Source organism: Bufo gargarizans, chromosome 2 (genome assembly GCF_014858855.1).
Source record: "Bufo gargarizans isolate SCDJY-AF-19 chromosome 2, ASM1485885v1, whole genome shotgun sequence".
In the NCBI taxonomy this organism is placed as follows: Eukaryota; Metazoa; Chordata; class Amphibia; order Anura; family Bufonidae; genus Bufo; species Bufo gargarizans.
In genome coordinates this window covers 554,905,195-554,924,880 of record NC_058081.1, presented here as the reverse complement: position 1 = coordinate 554,924,880, position 19,686 = coordinate 554,905,195, and the positions used below count along the sequence as shown (strand labels likewise).

Sequence of the window (19,686 nt, the reverse complement as noted above, 5' to 3'; positions counted from 1 at the left end):
GTTTTTTTTTGCAGCTTCAAAAAACACATGTGCAATGTATGTTGGCGTTTTTGCGTGACGATTTTTTTTTACCAATGCTTTTTTCTCTTTGCGGATGGGACCACATACTTTTCTATAAGAAGCCAGCAAAAAAATGCTGATCGAATCAGGCATATTTTAGGTGTTTTTTTTTTACCCCCCAACAAAGCCATGTCTATCACTTATATAAGAGGAGTGTCCATCCATCAGGTCTAATTATGCAACAAGTGCGGACCGGAAGTTCGGGGCCGTGCTCCGGAATTGCGGATGCGGACAGCGCACTGCGTGCTGTCCGCATCCATTCCTGCCCCATAGAGAATGAATGGGTCCTGGTGATTTAGTGCCGGATAATTGCGGAACAGGTGCGGACACATTCTACGGACGTCTGAATAGAGTCTAATGTATTCCGTATGTCTTCCGTATCCGTTCTGTTTTTGCGGAACCATCTATTGAAAATTTTATGCCCAGCCCAATTTTTTCTATGTAATTACTCTATACTGTATACTGTATATGCCATACAGAAAAACGGATCCGTTAAAAACGGCATGCAAAACACTGAAAAAGCCATACGGTCGGGTGAACAAGCCCTAAGACCAATAATTCGGTTAGTGGACATGAAGCTGTGTGCTTCTTAATGTCTTTCTCTGGTTTCTGGAAAGTCTTTTTGGGTGTGAACACACGGTGGATCCGTGACGAGTGTCTGCCTTTAGGCTACATGCACAGGAACGTTGTATGTTTCCGTCTCCGTTCCGGTTTTTTTCAGATAGGATGTGGACCCATTCATTTCAATGGGTCCGCAAAAAATGCGGACAGCACACCGTAGACCCGCAAAAAAAAAAAAAGAACATGTCCTATTCTTGTCAGTTTTAGGCATTGTTACAACGGATTCGCAAAAAAAAAAAAACGGATGGCATACGGATGTCGAAACGGATCAGTTTTTTTTGTGGATCCGCAATTTGTGGACCGCAAAACACGTACGGTCGTGTGCATGTAGCCTTAGGGGCCCTTTACAAGGGCTGAGAATCCATCAGATAATTCATAGGAACACTCGTTAGTGATTACGGTATCTGATTTTGTAAAGGTGGCGTTGATTAGCGATTGAGCGATTGGTGCTCAGCGATTGAATTGTATCACTTGTGCGGTCACCTAAATAGTTGTTTGTCAGCGGCAAATCGTGCTGTGTAAACAGCCTCTGCTGCTAGCAAACAACGATTCAGTATGGGGACAAGCAATAGATTTACCGATCGCTCCTCCTCATACTGTGGAGGGGACTGCTGCATGTAAATGCAGCAGTCTCCTCCAATGAGGAGCAGGCACTTGTCAGTTAGGAACGCTTCCCTCCTGACAATCGCCTGCAAAATTGGCTGTGCAAAGGAGCCTTTTTTCAGCATATCATTCGGTGCTGGAGTACACAACTGTGTTAGGCTACATGCACACGAACGTTGTTTGTTTCCGAGTCCGTTCCGTTTTTTTTTTTTTGCGGATAGGACCGTGTGCTGTCCGCATCAGTATGTCTGTTCCGTAGCCCTGTAAAAAAAATAGAACATGTCCTATTCTTCTCCGTTTTAAGGCTTGTTCACAAGAACGTGTGAAGCCCGCGCCCGTGCTGTGGACCACTAATTGCGGTCTGCAATGCACAGGCACTGTCCGTGGGACAGCCGCATGGGGATCATGGACCCATTCACTTGAATGGGTCTGCGATCCCTCCATACCCCAAAAAGATAGAGTATGTTCTATCTTTTTGCGGTGCGGAGGCACGGAACTGAACATCACGAAGCACTCCGTAGTGCTTTCGTAGTGTTCCGTTCCGCATCTCCGGATTTGCGGACCCATTTAAGTAAATGCAAACGGAGCGGTGACCAAAACTGTTTGCCATAATTAGGGATGAGCGAACTTCATATTTTGAAGTTCGAGTTTGTGTTCGGGTATATGCTGAATTGCGTTACCATAACGCAATTCCATGACGGAATGCATAACGGAATGCCTTTAGAGGCATAATAGAAGTCTATGGCCTGCATAACGGATCCGTCCTTGTTTGAAAGCTGGCATTCCAAGCTTTCAAACGATACCAGAATCACAGCACTATATCCACTATATCAGAAAACATGGCCGTTAGAAATGGAGTCAGGAGTGAAAGCAGACTCCCTTTAATAGCGGCCATATTGGTTGTCATACAGTTTTCCCGAAACAGCTATAACTAAGAGCGGCTAACTGGAATTTCCTAAAATGTGACACAAAGGGACAACTTGCACCTAAAATGTGATTTTCTTTCTATTTTAAGAGGAAATTCTCATAATTTCAGCTCCCCGCCGTCCATTGGGTGCTGCCATGTTCTTTTTCACTAGATTCTGAGGAATTAAAACTATATATGACAAATCAATTCTAAAACTCATGATCAGCATAGTAATCACTCGTGGCCCAACTGTGCTAACATAGCACACATGTGCTGACCATAATAAAGCAGATCTGTGTCTTTATGGCGGTGCAGCTGGTGATTTAGTGCCCCTTTATGGCACCATAATAAAATGATTACATTGTGTTTCTGAAGCAGGTGTTATGCGGCCAAGGAGAAGATCAAAACCAGAGACGGCTCTCACCAACCATCTGTATTGCTGAAAGGTACAGGGAGGATTCTGCTGCTATGGAGACAGTATTGCCCCGCCATTAAACACAGGAAGCCATTGTTCTTCTTTCAACTTATCTAGGAACTTTACTTGACACATTTATAGGGATTATTCATGTGAACGGAGCAAATAAAGGACGACTATGACCCGAAATAACCACACACTACTGTATGTGTCTGAAATGTCATTGGCCACCTTTTCATTTCATTTTTTAATTTATATAAAAATCTGATTAAGGCCTCTTGCACACGAAAGTATTTTCTTTCTGTGTCCGTTCCGTTTTTTTCTGTTTTTTTGGCGGACCTTATACGGAGCCATTCATTTCTATTGGTCCTCAAAAAAAGGAAGTTACTCCGTGTGCATTCTGTTTCCGTATGATCGTATTTCTGTTCCACAAAAAGATAGAAAATGTCTTATTATTGTCCGCATTACAGACAAGGATAGGACTGTTCTATCAGGGACCAGCTGTTCCGTTCCGCAATAGGGAATGCACAGGGATATCACCTGTATTTTTTGGGGATCCTTTTTACATACGGTCGTGTGCATGAGGCCTAATAGTGCATGCTGAGATGAAAATTGTCATAGTTTTACTGCTATTCCCTTCTCTTTTGTCAGCACAGTGCCAATGAGACAGACCGGATGCTATAGAAACAATAAGGATGTGAAGTCTGACTGAGATCAGAATCTAGAAATCCACCAAAGTGTCGGCCATCTTTCTTTCTCTGTTTGACTTCCTCATGAGTGTTAAAGGGATTTTCTGAACTTTAAAATGGATGGGATATCCCTAGCAGCGGTGCACCACCAATGAGGCCAGGTGAGGCAGTGATCGCCTCAGGCAGCACCAGGTAGGGGCAAGAGGGGGCAGCGGAAGGGGCATGGGCAATGAGCGCTTTCATTGTAGCAAAGGGGTTAGGTTAAGAAATTGGCACTGGGGGTGGGGTGCCGATTCAGTTTTTGCCTAAGGCAGCAGAAGGGCTAGGTGCTATCCTGATCCCTAGGGTAGACTATCAATATTTGATTGGTGGGGTGTGCCCTCCTGGAGCACCGGTACCTGATACTGTCTGCAGCTCGTCCCATTCACTTGAATAGGAATAACTGCCGTTCTAGGCACAGGCGCTCGAAGGGAGAAGCCACAGGGCCTATGTATAGGCCAAGCTGCATTACCAGGCTACAGTCCCTTAATAGTTCTGATTGATCGCAGAAGTCTGACTTCCACCATTTAAACACTAATGGCCTTTTCCAAGGGGTCGGCCATTATTGTTAAAGTCCCTTTAAATAAAGTGTTCTCAGGTATTGCAATGTTAGCAAGTAAAATAGGAGGAAATCTGGAGGAAAGAGAAAAGTGGAGATAACATGAACCTTCAGCATGAAGGTGGGTCCCATTTTTATTTTGTACTGGGAGGTCACTGCTCCTTTGATGCTCAAGATAATTTGTCTGGATTGTTTAGATGAGGTGGGTCTGATAAATTTGAATACAATTGGGTATATGGTTCTACATATCTGGGTGAATCGGTGCTATTATATCCTGTTTATACCTATGGTATACATATATAATTTGCCAGAATGACTTGGAAGGAGTTATTTCAATGACTCTACCCAAATTCCTTAATTGAGGATTAAGGCCTCTTGCACACGACCGTATGGCTTTTTCAGTATTTTGCGGTCCCCAAAAACGGATCAGCAAAAAATACAGATGGCGTCCGTGTGCATTCCGTTTTTTGCGGAACAGAACAGCTGGCCCCTGATAGAATAGTACTATCCTTGTCTGTTATGAGGACAATAATAGGACATGTTCTATCTTTGAATGGAATGGAAATACGGAAACGCAAGGCATGCGGAGTACCTTCCGTTCTTTTTGCGGATCCATTGAAATGAATGGTTCCATATACGGAACGCAAAAAAAAGGAACGTAAACGGAAAAAAAAACGTTCGTGTGCAAGAGGCCTAAATGAGATATTGTGAGTCAATACTAGTTTTCAGCATTGATGTGCGAACAGAGCTCCTTGTTTTTTATGACGTCTATTACGGTAATTTATTTTTAGTGAAAGGCTTTTTTCCTCTACAGCCCTTCTCGCCCTAATCTTAATGGTTCACTTCTACGTATTTTACTCACAAATTAAAAAGTCCCCACTGAAGCCATTCTCCATTAGGGAATAATAAACCTTTTAATCAGACTGCAGGTTTACTGTCCTGCGCAATAAAACCCCATGACTTGCAAATTAAAAGCATTGAAGAGCCTCGACAAATTGATCTCAAAGAGCACGTATTTATGCCAATCAAGCCTTGATGCCTGCATCAATAAGCAGCATTTTTGTGGTCTTTGGCATAAAGTGGGCAATTACTTCCCCTGGGCACATTTCATAGCACATGTTATAGACATGTTTTATTGCTATTTAGGTAATAAAAAAATGCCTAGTACCCAGCTTTAAAACTTTGAGCCATTAGGTAAAAATATCACATTTTTTTGTGAGATATCTGGCTTATGTGGAACTAATTGTGATTTTTCAGTGGTAAACTAATGATATGCTACCACGAAAGACTACAATGCATTCGGAAAGTCTTCAGACTCTTTCACTTTTTTTCATATTTTGTTATGTTCTGGTCTTGTGCTAAAGTAAAAAAAAAAAAGTTTTCCCCATCAATCTGCACTTAATACCCCATAATCAGAAAGTGAAAACAGAATTTTAGAAATGTTTGAAAATGTATTAAGGGAAAAACTAAAATTTAACATGTGTTCAGACCCTTTACTATGACATTTGAGTTTTTGCTCTGGGGCCTCCCATTTCTCTTTATCATCTTTGAGATATTTCTACACTTTGACTGGAGTCCACCTGTGGTAAATTCAGTTGATTGGACATGATTTGGAAAGACGAACCACTGTCTATGTAAGGTCTCACAGCTGACAATGCATATCTGAGCAAAAAACAAGCCAAGAGGAGGGAAGAACTGACTGTAGAGAACAGAGACATGATTGTGTTTGAGGCACATATCTGGAGAAGGGTGCAAAAAAAATTCTGCTCCACTGAAAGTTTCCAAGAGTGCAGTGGCCTCCTAAATCCTTAAATGGAAGACGTTTGAAACAACCAGGACTCTTTCTAGGGCTTGCCTAACTTTCATAGAGCTTCCAGAAGATCAAGCATCACTGCAGAAAAAGCACCTAAATGACTCTCAGGCTGTGAGAAAAAAAGATTGTCTGGTCTGATGAAACCAAGATCAATGATTTTGGCCTCAATTCTAAGCGTCATATTTGGAAGGAAACCAGGCACTATCCAATAGCATACCTACAGTGAAGCCTGGTGGTGGCAGCATCATGCCATGGGGCAGAGAGACTGGTCAGAGTTGATTGAAAGCTGAATGGAGCATAGTACAGGGATATTCTTAATTAAAATCGGATTCAGAGTGCCCTGAGCTGAAGGTTCTCCTTCTGACAAGACAGTGACCATAAGCACACTGCCAAGATAGAAATGGCTTAGGAACAACTCTGTTAATGTCCTTGAGTGGCCCAGCCAGAGTCCTGACCCAAACCAACATCTTTGGAGAGACCTGAAAATGGCTGTCCACCGATGGTCCAACCTAACAGAGCTTGAGGGAATCTGCAGAGAAGAAAGGCAGAAAAGCTCTAAATCCAGGTGTGCAAACCTTGTGGTATCATACCCAAGAAGACTGGAGGCTGTAATCACTGCCAAAGGTGCTTCAACTAAGGAGCTATCTCACTTCAGGAAATAGTATTTATTATGTTGAGAAAGTTAATATAAGGCACCTACTAATGTATTATTATTATCCATGTTGCCTCCTTTGCTGGCTGGATTCATGTTCCCATCACATTATACACTGCTCCATTCCATGGTTACGACCACCCTGCCATTCAGCAGCTCCCATGGTCCCTGCCACCAGAGAGGCCAATACATTTTCCCAAATTGGGCATTGGGCATTGAAACAAGCAGTGCATAATGTGATGGAAAAATGAATCAAGCCAGCAAAGGAAGCAATATGGACAATCACAATACATTAGTAAGTGTCTTGTATTAATTTTCTCTTCATAATAAATATCACTTGCTGAAGTGACACAAACCCTTTAAGTTTTTTCCCCCTGTCGTTCCATTTGCACTAGGGCTCTGTTAACATTGCCACCAGAACATCCTTCAGCATTCACATTTGGCAGCACAAATAACACAGCATGCAGCACTGTTTTTACCATCAAAATCACAGATACCACAACAGAACCCTGATAACCCCTTTTTAAAGTGGTTGTCCCACCAAAAATATTCTACAGTTTTCAAACCAGCACCTGGGTCAGATTTTTTTTGTAATTGTATGTAATAAAACATTTGGTATAGCCTTATTTTTTTCCATTAATCATGGGATATCCGTGTGACACCATTGAGATCCATGACTGATTTGGCATAGCGTCATGGCTTCTGCTGTGAACTGAGCCTAACATTTTCATAATCTCCAATCAAGCCAGTATATCTGGTTCCAATACCCACTGCAGGCATCCTAAATGATAGGGGTCCACTTGACTAAGTGATCAACTGAGATACCTAAATATTGGTCTCTTAGTAAGCCCTCATGCACACGACCGTTGTTGTGTTCCGTTCCGCAAAACGGGGTTCCGTTGTTCCGTGATCTGTTTCAGTTTCTGTTTCCGTGTGTCTTCCTTTATTTTTGGAGGACCACCAGACATAAAGGAAAGTAAAAAAAAGTCTAAGACAGGTTTGCTATGCAAATGATAGGGAAAAAACGGACGCGGATGACAATCTTGTGTGCCTCCGTGTTTTTTAGCGGTCCCATTGACTTGAATGGGGCCGCAAACCGTTTTCCGCGAAAATAATAGGACAGGTTATATTTTTTTGACGGACTGGAACCACGGATCACGGACGCGGATGACAAATGGTGCATCAGCTGAGTTTTCAACGGACCCATTGAAAGTCAATGGGTCCGCAGAAAATCACGAAAAACGGAACAACAGACACGGAATAAAACAATGGTCGTGTGCTGGATCTCAATACCGGAAATGTTAACCGCAGGTGTGAAAGTAGCCTAACAGACCCTTTAGCGCCCCATGACCACAGAATACTGAGCTGCACTATTGCCCATGGTCATGAGTGGCGCTGTTTCGGGAAGAAAGCCGCCATGGTTTTCTAACCTGAGCCCTTTCGTGTGCTAGCTATATGATAAAATTAAAATTGGCAAAACCCTAAAATAGCTCATTACAAAACACAGTTAATTTTACATGAATGACTAAGTGCCTACAAGATCGTAGAGAATGGCATAATAGCATGAAACAATACCCAGAAGCCACTAGTTTTAGTCACCTTGGCAACCGAGGTTGACAGAATTTGAGAAAAACCTTGAAAAAAATAAAAAATAAAGTAGATGAAACGCTTTGCAGGATTTTCAAGCCTTATGATGAGAAACACACTGGAACTCTTGTGTAGCCTTGTGATCCGGTTTGGCCTGACTCTCTGTTCCCAATCAATTATGTAAAATGAATCTCCACGGCTTCTGCTGTAATTGGGACATCGCATGTGAGATGGAAAATGATTCAAAGGCAATGAAAGGAAGATGCTGCCCTTTAGCTGACTGAGCATATTAATCCCGCACAACAAAGCCTTGTACTGCTAAACCCTCTGACACGGATAAACCGCACCAGGGATTAAAACTGATTATCGGGTTTCTCAAGCTAAGACCTCAATGGCGAGGACTTCAACCTAACAATTGTGCACTCTCACAACTCACACTTACTATTTATTGAACAGAAGAGCTTACAATCTAATTCTCAGCAGATATGGGTGTGTGCACACTTGGGTTAGTCTCAATGGTGGACAAGGGCCCATAAGAAACCCCAAAAGCACAAACTTCAACATTCGACTCTGGTCGTTGCTGACCTTATGGTCATATTGAAAACCACTATGCAATCCATTATATCGAAACGTGAAACAATTTCCTCCGTGTGGTACTTAAATGGGGTTTCCATGTGTTTCATATTAATGACATATCCTCAGGATAGGTCCTCAGTATCTGATCGTGGGGGTCTGACACCCTGAACCGACACTGATCAGCTGTTTGAGAAGGCCGCGGTGCTCCTGTGAGCTTACCAAGCATAGCGCTGTGATCGGTATGGCAGCTCACCCCCCTTTATTTGAATGGGACTGAACTGCGCCTGGTTTATATACGTGACGGCACTGGCCCAGGAAGGGGCTGCAGCGCTCAGCAATGCAACGTGGCCTTTTCAAACATCCAGGAGTCAGCCCCCCACCGATCTTATATTGATGACTTAGCATGGGGAGAGGTCATCAATATCAAAATATTGGACAACACCTGTCATTATGATTACATCACATTATACACTGCTCTTTTCCATGGTTACGACCACCCTGCAATATATCAGCAGCGGCTATGCTTGTACACTATAGAAAAAAGCACTAGCCTATTTGCGCTACCCTGGTCCCGGTGCTTTTTTATATAGTGTGCAACCACTTCCACTGCTGATGGATTGCAGGGTGGTCATAACCATGGACGCGAGGCGTGTGATGGAAAAATGTATTTATTATTTATTTATTAATAATTATACACACTTATATAGCACTGACATATTCCACAGCGCTTTACAGACTTTAGCTTCACTCTGTCCCCATTGGGGCTCACAATCTAAGGTCCCTATCAATGTTTATGAATGAAGCCAGCAAAGGAAACTATATGGAGAATAATAATACATTAGTAAGTGGTTTGCATATACTTTATCTACATCATAAGGGTCCATTCACACGTCCGCAAGCGTTTTGCGGTCCACAAATTGCGGATCCGCAAAACACAGACACCGGCCATGTGCATTCCGCATTTTGCTGACCACACATGGTCGGTCCTGTTATAGAAATGTCTATTCTTGTTCATGGCTGCGGACAGGAATAGGACATGCTCTATCTTTTTTTGCGGGGCCGCTGAATGGAACTACGGTGTGCTGTCCGCATCTTTTGTGGCGCCATTGAAATTGCGGAACGGATGCGTCCCATACTGACGTGTGAATGGACCCTTAGGACACTTGCTGAAGTGAGACAACCCCTTTTATGGGTTTGTATGGAGTGGGCTGCCGTGCTGAGCCTGCTCCATACGTGGCTGGTGCTGGCTGTATAATGGGTGCTAGCTGTATAATGCAGCATACGTAAATCCGCAATTGACGGGATTGGTCATTTAACCCCTCAGATGCCGTGGTCAATATCGATCGTGGCATCTGTGAAGTTAGGCAGAAGGAGGGACGCTCCCTCTGCCTTATGATCACAGCCCCTGTAGCAAAATTGTGGGGCTCTGATCAGTTACCATGACAGCCTGGGACCTTTTGAAGGTTCTCCGGCTTGTCATGGTTAGGGGTTGTCCAGTTTCTGATATTGATGATTTATCCTCAAGATAGGTCATCAATATCAGATCGGCGAGGGTCCGACTCCAAGAAGCCATACCAATCATCTGTTCGAAGAGAATGCAGCACTTCTGATGTGTGATGTATTCTCTTCACCGTGTACCTGCTCACGGTCGACTTTGTAGCAACGAGCAGTGTAATTATAACGCCTCTGTCCCATTCACATGAATGAGACAGAGTGTACCTACAACTGCTGCTTCCCATTCAGGTGAATGGGATGAAGGAGCTGTAATTAAACAATGAAGAGAATGATGGTGATGGTGGTGGGGGGTGTACCTGGAGTCGGACCCCTATGAATCTGATATTGATGACTTATCCTGAGAATACCGGTAGGTAATCAATATCGGAAACTGGACAACCTCTTTAACTGCCTATAAAGCCATGCACGAGGCACAGCTCAGCAGGCTGTGTCTCAGAATCCCATAAACTGCAATAGTATTCTACAAGGGACAAGCGATTAGAAGATCGCAGAGAAAGTAAAAAAAAAAGATAACATTGAAAAAAAAAAAAAAAAAAAAAAAAAGCTGCTTTCACCAGTTTACCATATAAAATAAATAATAAAAACTGCGTGGTGAATGCTGTAACAAAAAAAAAAAGTTTGCAATTCACCATTTTTGTTTACTTTGTCCCCCCGAAAAGTATTTATTGTAATTCCACTGCATCTGAGATGTAGGGGGATGAGGAGGGATTTAGAGGGTTATGTTATGTTTTATGTTACATTGTATGAAAAAATTGCTTTGTATAATTGTATACTTTTATATGACAAAAAAATAAAAAATAAATATGGTTTACAAAAAAAATGTATTTACTCCAAAAATGGTACCAATAAAAAATAATGGTACCAAAAAAAATTCAATTTGCCCCACAAAAAATAAGCCATTTTTACAGCTCAGTAGATGAAAATATGAAAAAAAGTTATGGCTGTCGGAAAATGGCGATGCATAAAAAATTGTAATTTTTTTTTCAACTGTTTTTATTTTTTTAAGTAGTCAAACAAAATAAAAACGATACAAATTTGATATTGCCATAATTATATTGATCCGCAGAATAAGGATGTCATATCATTTTTAGCGCTCAGTGAACACCAGAATATAAAAAACCTCAAATAATTTTTTTCCCAGTTTCCAATACAAGACATGATGAATGTAATGGTGCCATTAAAACATACAACTACGTTCTGCAAAAAATAAGCCCTCATATGGCTATGTAAACGGAAAATTGAAAAAGTTATTTCTCTTGGAATGTGGGGATTAAAAAACTAAAAAAATCAAAAAAGAAAATGAACCCGTGGTCTTTGAGGGGTTAATAGTTCAGAGAACTGAGACATGAGGGGTTGTATGTACAGCCCTCACACTAAAGATCTATTAGCCATTTTTGGTCCCTCGTAAAGTTAATTCAATGAACAACAATAGGAATAGTGGGTAAAAGGGTCAAAAAAGCAATGGTTGAGCCATTAACCCTACAAAGCTAATATCTGTAGGTCAACGGTGACCCTAAACTCTCCAATGTTAGGAATATGCCAAACTTGTATCTCATTTTACTATACCCCTGCCTCTGTAGTGCCCAGCAGCTAATGAGAAAATCCACTGGATTCCTTTTCAAAGTAACCTTTTTTGAAAATTGGCTTTTACCTGATGAGATGAATGTTTTTACCTTTTGGTTGCAGTTCTAAATCTAGTAGTTGCCATCAAGAGCCAAATGTTCTACTGTGATCAACACATGAAAGCACTTATTATTACTAGTTCCTTGGAATATTCTCATATTTGCAACTATCTTAAGTAGTGTTGAGTGAACTTGTGGTTTCAAGTTCGGCGTACAAGGTTCGGGTTATCTAAGTATTCCATTTTTGATTCCGCTACCATGGACCATAGATCCATGGTAGCGGAATCCATAACGCAATTCTTAGATAACTCAAACCCATCTGTAGTAGCAGAACCCATAACGGAATTCTTAGATAACCGGAAACGTGTACGCCAAACTTGAAACCACAAGTTCGGGCAACAGTATTCTTAAGCATGATGCCAGTCAGAAAAACTATTTCAAAAGTTCAAAAACAATTTGTCTCTTACCATAGATTGTAGCAATCATGGTCCCCAGCTTCTTAAACGGTCCCCTGAATCCCTGGCCTGAAGCTCTTTTCGAGCTCTTAGTTCTTGCACGGCTCTTCTGTTTTGAAAGCCTACCAAGGCCAGGGTGATTTCTGCGTTCCATCGGCTGCGTTCCCTGCAGCGAAAATCTATCTCCTGTCCTTCCATGGTGACCAAGGTAAAGTAGACACGTTCCCCTTTTCTTTCCACACACTCTAACTTGGCCAAAGAATCGAATCGTAGAATTTTGGCTTTGCCTTTCTTTCTAGAGTCTGTGTACAAATGTAGACCATCAGCAGTCAGGATACATCTTCGTTTCTTCCATAGCTGAAGGAAGCTGTCACTCCTCTTTTCCAGGTCCCCTTCCTTAATAGCTACAGGAGATGCCATGACGGCGTGGTTCATTAGTTGCTAATTTTGAGTGGTCTTCGCCAGTGAACTTAAGAATGAATTGGGCCAGTTTTAGACCTTCTAATGGTTAGATCTCTTAGCCATAACTTAGTCTGGCATAATTTTATCTACGAGCTGGAATCGTGTTGCAACGAGCAGGAGGCTTTCTTTTAGTGAAGTCTTCTTTCTCAATGCAGAACTTCTTTAGGGCATGACAGCTGATATTTGCAGACTTCCATAGGAATAATAACTTCACTGCAGATAACACCACGCTTTTCCAAACCTTCTTCGCCGGCTACAGTGGTAGATTGAATACAAAGTCTTCCTTGGACAATATCATGGGGCAGGAGCAACGTGACAGCTCGGAACTGCAGAAAATGTAATATCCAGCTCTTCTTTTGGTGATTAGAGCAGTGCACACTAAGGAACTGTTTGCAGAGGGAGACAGCTTTGTGCTTGTAGGATGGATCTATGACTCTCCTCCTCATTCATGCCCCAGGCTTCTGGGTGGGACTGAATGCTAGGTAGACGCTGTAAGTTCTTCCTGGTCACACAAATGCAGCTGCAAAGAACACTGCCCAGCCTAATAGGATGACTGTAGTTATTCACTGATTGTGAGATGTAGTTGGCTCCTCCTTGCTGGAAGGCAGCTAAACACACTGCAGACAAATACAGAATGGATTAACTCTATTTCATGCTATTGGCGGGCGGTCTGAATAAAGGCTAGTGAAATAGGTCAGCATTCAATCAATTCTAAGTGGAGGGGATGGCAGCGATGTAGAAAAGGAGCACAGGCATCTAATGAGTCTAAATTCTTTTCAATGACTCTGTGCATCAGGATTAGTGTAAGTTGATAGATGTACAGTCATGCCCCTGCAGAAGTTTATTGGAGCGCTTGTAAAATGAAACAGTCATCTCTGGTACTAATGGTCACGGATGGTTGTAAAGGGAAAGTTATCATGTGAATGTGTAGTTGGGATTACTCAGCTTCAACAAACATTGCAAAGGTATACACTATTTATGACTACAGCAGGGACTAAGGGGGGGATTGATAGAACAACCCCTGTGTCATGCTCCGCCTCCTCAGAACTTACACTTGGTGTATCAGTGTTGCCTGGAGAGGTTGTTTCGGTAAAAAAGTGTCTACAGGAGGAAATTATCAAGCACTACACTCCACAATTTGGTCTTCAAAAAGTCACAAAATAGAGGCTTTGTGACTTTTTGGGGTCACTTGTGTAAAAATTTTGTGACTTTTTGCATTTTACACCAGTCATTTCAGTTTTGAGAAGTGGGTGTGGTTAGATATGTTAAGACAATTTTTTTTAAATCCTCAAAAATTCCAAATTCACTCCAGTAAGGGTGGGATAAGAAAACGAGTAGCATTTCTAGACAAAAGTGTTGGGTTTAAAGATGCTCCAATTTTAACAAACAAAGCTTGACATTTGATAAATCTAGTGCAATGTACTCCAACGCAGACAAAAGTAACACTGACGTCAAGTAGTTTCCTTATGATAAATCCCCCCTATGAGTAAGTGATGAGACCTAGAGGTCCATGCTGGCGGGGCTGGTGTCAGCACCCGGCATACCCTAGCAAGTGCCGGGGCCCACTTCTCCTAGGGGAGTCCACAGCACAGCTGATTGTAATGGTGAAGCAGGGAACCATTCGCTCCCCGCTCCACCATTGAGCCACTGGCGCTCCACAGCAGCAGCATGATGTCCTCACACATCGTCCTGCTGATCTGTATAGGAGGAGGAGCCGGGCAGCCTGGGAATCAGCCTCTGCTCCTCCTACACAGCAGCGCCATGTGTCACAGAATCCTGCTGCTGGGGAGCGCAGATCATAGGAGGAGACAGGTCAGGAGTATTTACCGTTTTTTTCACTTCCTATAAAGGGGGCACATCTGAGAATAGCTACTGTGAAGATGGCACATATCTGGGCATATCTACTGTAAAGGGGGTGTAGCGTTATACTACCCTACCTCGTGCGATTTCCCTACCTCCTGACTTCCTGTCGCACTGCTAATGACGTGAGGAGGCGTTCCTGAGTTTTGACGATCTGCACATGCGCAAACCGACAGTTTATGGAAAATCTCAGCGGAGTTCAGCTTTACACCGGGACACTGCGCATGCGCAGGAGAGCCTCAGTAGGGAAATATTACGGCCCAGTGCGCAAGCGCGGCTAACTCCGGGCGGCGCATGCGCAGTGTCCTGGTGTGAAGCTGAACTCCTCTGAGATTTTCCACAAACGCCTCCTCACGTCATTAGCAGTGCGACGGGAAGTCAGGAGGTAGGGAAATCTCACGAAGTAGGGTAATGTAACGCTACAGGGGCATATATCTTGGCATAACTTCTGTGAAGGGGGCACTTGTCTGGGCACAGCTGCTGTGAAGGGGGCACATATCTTGGCATATGTAATGTGAGAGGGCACATATCTTGGCATATCTACTGTACGGGGACACATATCTTGGTATATCTGCTGTGAGGGGGGTACACATCTTGGCTTATCAACTGTTAGGGGCACATATCTTGGCATATCTACTGTGAGGGGGACACACATCTTGACATATATACACTGTGAGGGGGCACATATCTTGGCATAACTACTGTGAGGGGGTCACTCATCTTGACATATATACTGTGAGGGGGCACATATCTTGGCATATCAACTGTGAGGGGGCATATATATTGGCATATCTGTGAGGTGGCACATATATTAGCATATTTACTGTGAGGTGGAACATATCTTGGCATATCAACTGTGAGGGAGCACATATTTTGGCATATCTGTGAGGTGGCACATATCTTAGCATATTTACTGTGAGGTGGAACATATATGGGCATAACTACTGTGAGGGGCACATACCTGGGCATAACTGCTGTGAGGGGGCATATGTGGGCATAGCATCTGGAAAGGGGGCACATATCCGGCCATGTTTTGTGAAGGGGGCACATGTGGGCATTACTACTGTGATGGGAACACAGTGTGGGAATAGTTACTGTGAAGGGGCACATCTGGGCATTACTACTGTGTGCTGGCACAAAGGGGGAATAATTACATCTCGTCTCTCAGCCAGTAGTAGCTGGCGGCTCTGTGATGTGATCTGTAATGAACCCACAGGAAAGCCCAACAGGCTAGGTGCCGGCATGGAATAGGAGGCATCATAAGCATAAAGTGGGGCAGTCTGTGTGGTAAAGTGCCTTCAGCTCAGCAACCCTCTGCCAGTCTGCAGTGTATTCAATGTATGTAGTTTGTCTTTAGAGGATGTACAGTTAAAAACAGAATACCGTGAGTAGACCTGAGGGACTGAAACACTGGGTAGGAAAAAAAAGTAGGCGCATAAGGACTGATTCGCATATATCCGCTCTGTAGCATGCTCTGTGTAAGGTATTTGGCAACATCTATAATACACACAGTTTCAATGCTGCAAGCATTGTGCAAAATGCCACAAGGGGGCCACTGAGACTTTATAGCCCAAGGGCCCACATGAACCTGGAGCCGGCCCTTCAATACTGACATCTCTTTGTTCTGAGCTCCCTGAAACCATCAACCATTTGCCAACCACCTATTTGACTATATAAGTTTGGGCAGTCGCCATATATCTCTAGATGATCTAGATAATCGTGCAGCAGTGACAGCTGGGCTCCCCATAGAGAAAGCAGGGATGTTTTTTTACCGTCCCTGCCTTTCCTCCATGGATCTTTACACAGCGCTCAATGAGCACTGTCCATAGAAATGAATTTTAGCGCCGTATTTGTAAAGCACTGGTTCTGCTTTTTTCTGTCAAATTAATCTGGTAAAATGGGCAAAAAGCGTGACTTTTTTCATGAAAAATTCTTCCCCGAATAAAAACCTAAAGAGGTAGGTGAGATTATTGTACACAGAGGAATGGTGGACACTTTCCTGGTAGGGTACCATGATTTTGGAATGCCAACATTTCCTCAAAGGGATATTGCACTGAAACTGAAAATATTATTTACCGATATACATTATATGGTATATGACTTGTCTACTAACTGCTGCAGCAATATAAACATTTTGCTTGCACTGGGGTTGCCACGGAAACAAACATTTCCTATCATGTGAGCTCTGCTCATAAGGGCACATTCCTAAAATTGACATGAAGGAAGAGGATGCGCAGAAGAGGTCGTCTGTTATATTACTTTACTGCAGCAGTTAGGGTACTTTGCCTTTTTTTTTTTGAGCCTTGATCTATTTGAGCAAAAAGATCAGGTGGCCCTGATGCTTAATTCACACTTAAAGTAAATGTCCATCATTATAGATTTTTTAAAAATTTAAATGGGTCAAAAATTCTCCCCTGACTAATTCTTCATATATCTTTACATCAATTACAGCCAGGGGCGGATTGGCCATAGAACTTAAAAGGAAATTTCCGACTGAGTCCGACTACATAACAGGGACACTTTTTGTATTTTTTCCAGGGCCACTTTAAGTTCCCTGATCACAGCTCTGTTTTCTGATACAAGCCCCATATCCCCTGCACAGACATAGAGCTATATGGGGTAAAGCGTACCTTCTATTTTTTAATCATTCAATAGCATAGGTTAAAATAGAGAACCGTGTACTATATTTTAATAAAACATGTGTCTATTTCTGCATTTATTTCTCTTCCCATTCCTGCTCCGTTCAGTGTCTCTTAATTGACTGACCACATCTGTACACAGAAGTCTGTACACAGCCCATTTAAGTCTATGGAGAGGGGAGGGAGGAGGATGAACTGCTGAGGCAGAGACCAGGCACGGCTACAGCTACTGAACTACTGAATGATTTATCTCATCTCAGACATAGATTATCAGGTGCAATATTATCCAATCCTGGGGGCGAATCACACACTCGAAGTTCACGCAGTTTCAATCTCTGTAGACATCAGTAGGCTCCAGCGTGAGGCTCTTCGGATCTTTTAGGCTACTTTCACACTTGCATCGGAGGATTCCGGAACTGCCTGCCGCATCCGGCAATACAGATGCAAACGGATGCATTTGCCAAATGCATTGAAATACCGGATCTGTCTCTTCCATGTCATCCGGAAAAATGGATCCGGTATTTATATTTTTTTTTACAGATTTAAATGTCTGCGCATGCGCGGACCGAAAGAACGGATCCGGCAATGCAGCAATTTTAATGCCGGATCCAGCACTAATACATTTCAATGAAAATTAATGACGGATACAGCATTCCGGCAAGTGCTCAAGATTTTTGGCCGGAGAGAAAAATGCACCCGGATGGATTGACTATTCCAGTGATGAAACTCGTTGCCAATAAAGTACCTATGATCGAACTTCACACCCTGGATGCACCATTCATCCTTATTCTTTGCCTGGCAAGCGTCCATACTTAATTTTGCTTTATCAATGTACGGAGGAGCTCATCCCTACCATCGTGAAGCTGGCAACTGCCTTCTCTACTTTCTGCAGCTACATCTCTGGCTGGCACGACCACTGAACGTAATCCTCTGTCCCATTACACCTCCGTACGCTCGTCTACCCCAGTGATCCTGCACTCAGCGCGCTCTCTTGTGTGCTTCCTCCATACAGGATAAATCTATATTAAAAATTTAATCATCCAATAATTTTGGACCAAAAATGACACAATGAGAAAAGGTGGACAGTCCCATCTAAACATACATGGTCTCATATGATGCATAATGTCCAAATAATGCGCTTACCTATTGGAATGCTGTTTCAAAAATCCTCGTTGTCTGAGAATGATGCTTTGTTTACTGCTCACTGCCAGGGGTTATGGCCACCGCTGGGATCTAACAATGGTGGCTTAACTTGCTCAATACGTTGTCTTCATGCCTTCATTCTGGTGGCCAGGAGCGCACATACTTGCACATAAACAGCAGCTCCTGGCCTCACCTTCTCTGCATCCCCAGGGGGGTAGACTGGCCATAGACTGTACAGGGAAATTTCCCTGTGGACTGATGCTCAGGAGGGCACCTGAGCCCTCCTCATGGGCTCCAGCCATGGTAATAATGATTTGAAGCTCACATCCTGGAGTAGGAGGACAGAACGTGGCAGCTGGCGCTGGCAACAACTTAGGGGGAATTTTTGGGGAGGTATTTTGTGCTGATGGGGCAGTATTTTGTTATGCACTGTGGGATTCAGCTCTGCGTGGGTGGTATAACGAGCTGCAATCTGGTATCGCTGGCCCCGCCTACTTGTGTTGACCGTGTCTTCTGTCAATTTGGGCCCCACTACAAAATAGGGGCGCTTTTAGTTTTTTTCCAGGGCCACTTTAAGGTCCCAGTCTGCCCCTGATCCCCACTCACTTGTGTGCCACATTGTGCCACTCACTTGTGTGCGTGCTCGTACAGGCAAGTACACAGGTGGTTCCTGCCCCCGGCAGAAGCAGGAAGTAGGGAGCTACTCTGTTGTGAGAGTCCCAACAATTTTGATAAACGAGGGGACCCTATTACTTCGTAACCTGAAAAGGACTAACTAAAAATACATCAACTTATCCTTGGGAAGAGCACTCATTGGGTGTGGTGTCATATAGTCTAATTTAACAAGTGTGTAGGACACTAGGGAACATCTTAACTTCCTTCTATGGTTAACCCTCTAAAAATAATAGATTTGTTCCCAGGCTTCCCACGTAATCCCACATCAAAGAGCTGAACAGTTTGTTATTTGAAGAAACCACTTCATTTCCAGTGACATTTCATAAATTACCACCTACATGGAAATGAATCTAATGTTTTGGACTACAAAACAGCACGATTCAAGCCCTGAAGACTTTCGGAGAAGCAGGGTTCTGTCACCACAAGAAGAGTTTAAATATTTACCAATGCTCTACCTATGAAGTCTAAATTAACTAGCCATTGAGAACAAAGAAGACAACGCTCAGTAGATACTAATGGTCTATCTCCTGTGACCGGAGACCTGGAGAGCCTGGAATTAGTATGAGCTTTGAAATCTTAAAGGGAACCTGTCACCTCAAAAACGCATATAAAACGGCCAGCATTACCTCATAGTAGCCCCCAGTCTGTTAATAATCATATGTTTAATCGGTTAGTCTAATGCTCCATAGATTCAAAAAACAATGTTTTAAGCGCCATCAGCGCTATCTTGCCGTTCAGCTTGAAGTCAAGGGGGCAGCGGCTTCCTTGCGTCAAGTCAAGGTAAGCACGCCCCC

At 43.1% G+C, this 19,686-nt stretch overlaps 1 protein-coding gene across 1 annotated transcript; it reads right to left on the bottom strand.

The window, feature by feature from the left end:
- Nucleotides 1-12,140: 12,140 nt before the first annotated feature.
- On the bottom strand, nt 12,141-12,533 carry LOC122926142 (pleckstrin homology-like domain family A member 2). Its single transcript, XM_044277521.1, has one exon. The coding sequence runs from the start codon at nt 12,531-12,533 to the stop codon at nt 12,141-12,143; it is 393 nt and encodes a 130-aa protein (XP_044133456.1).
- Nucleotides 12,534-19,686: the final 7,153 nt, after the last annotated feature.

Bases quoted from the DNA above. Each gene is read 5' to 3' on its own strand.
- LOC122926142 (XM_044277521.1), bottom strand. From the start codon at position 12,533: ATGGCATCTCCTGTAGCTATTAAGGAAGGGGACCTGGAAAAGAGGAGT.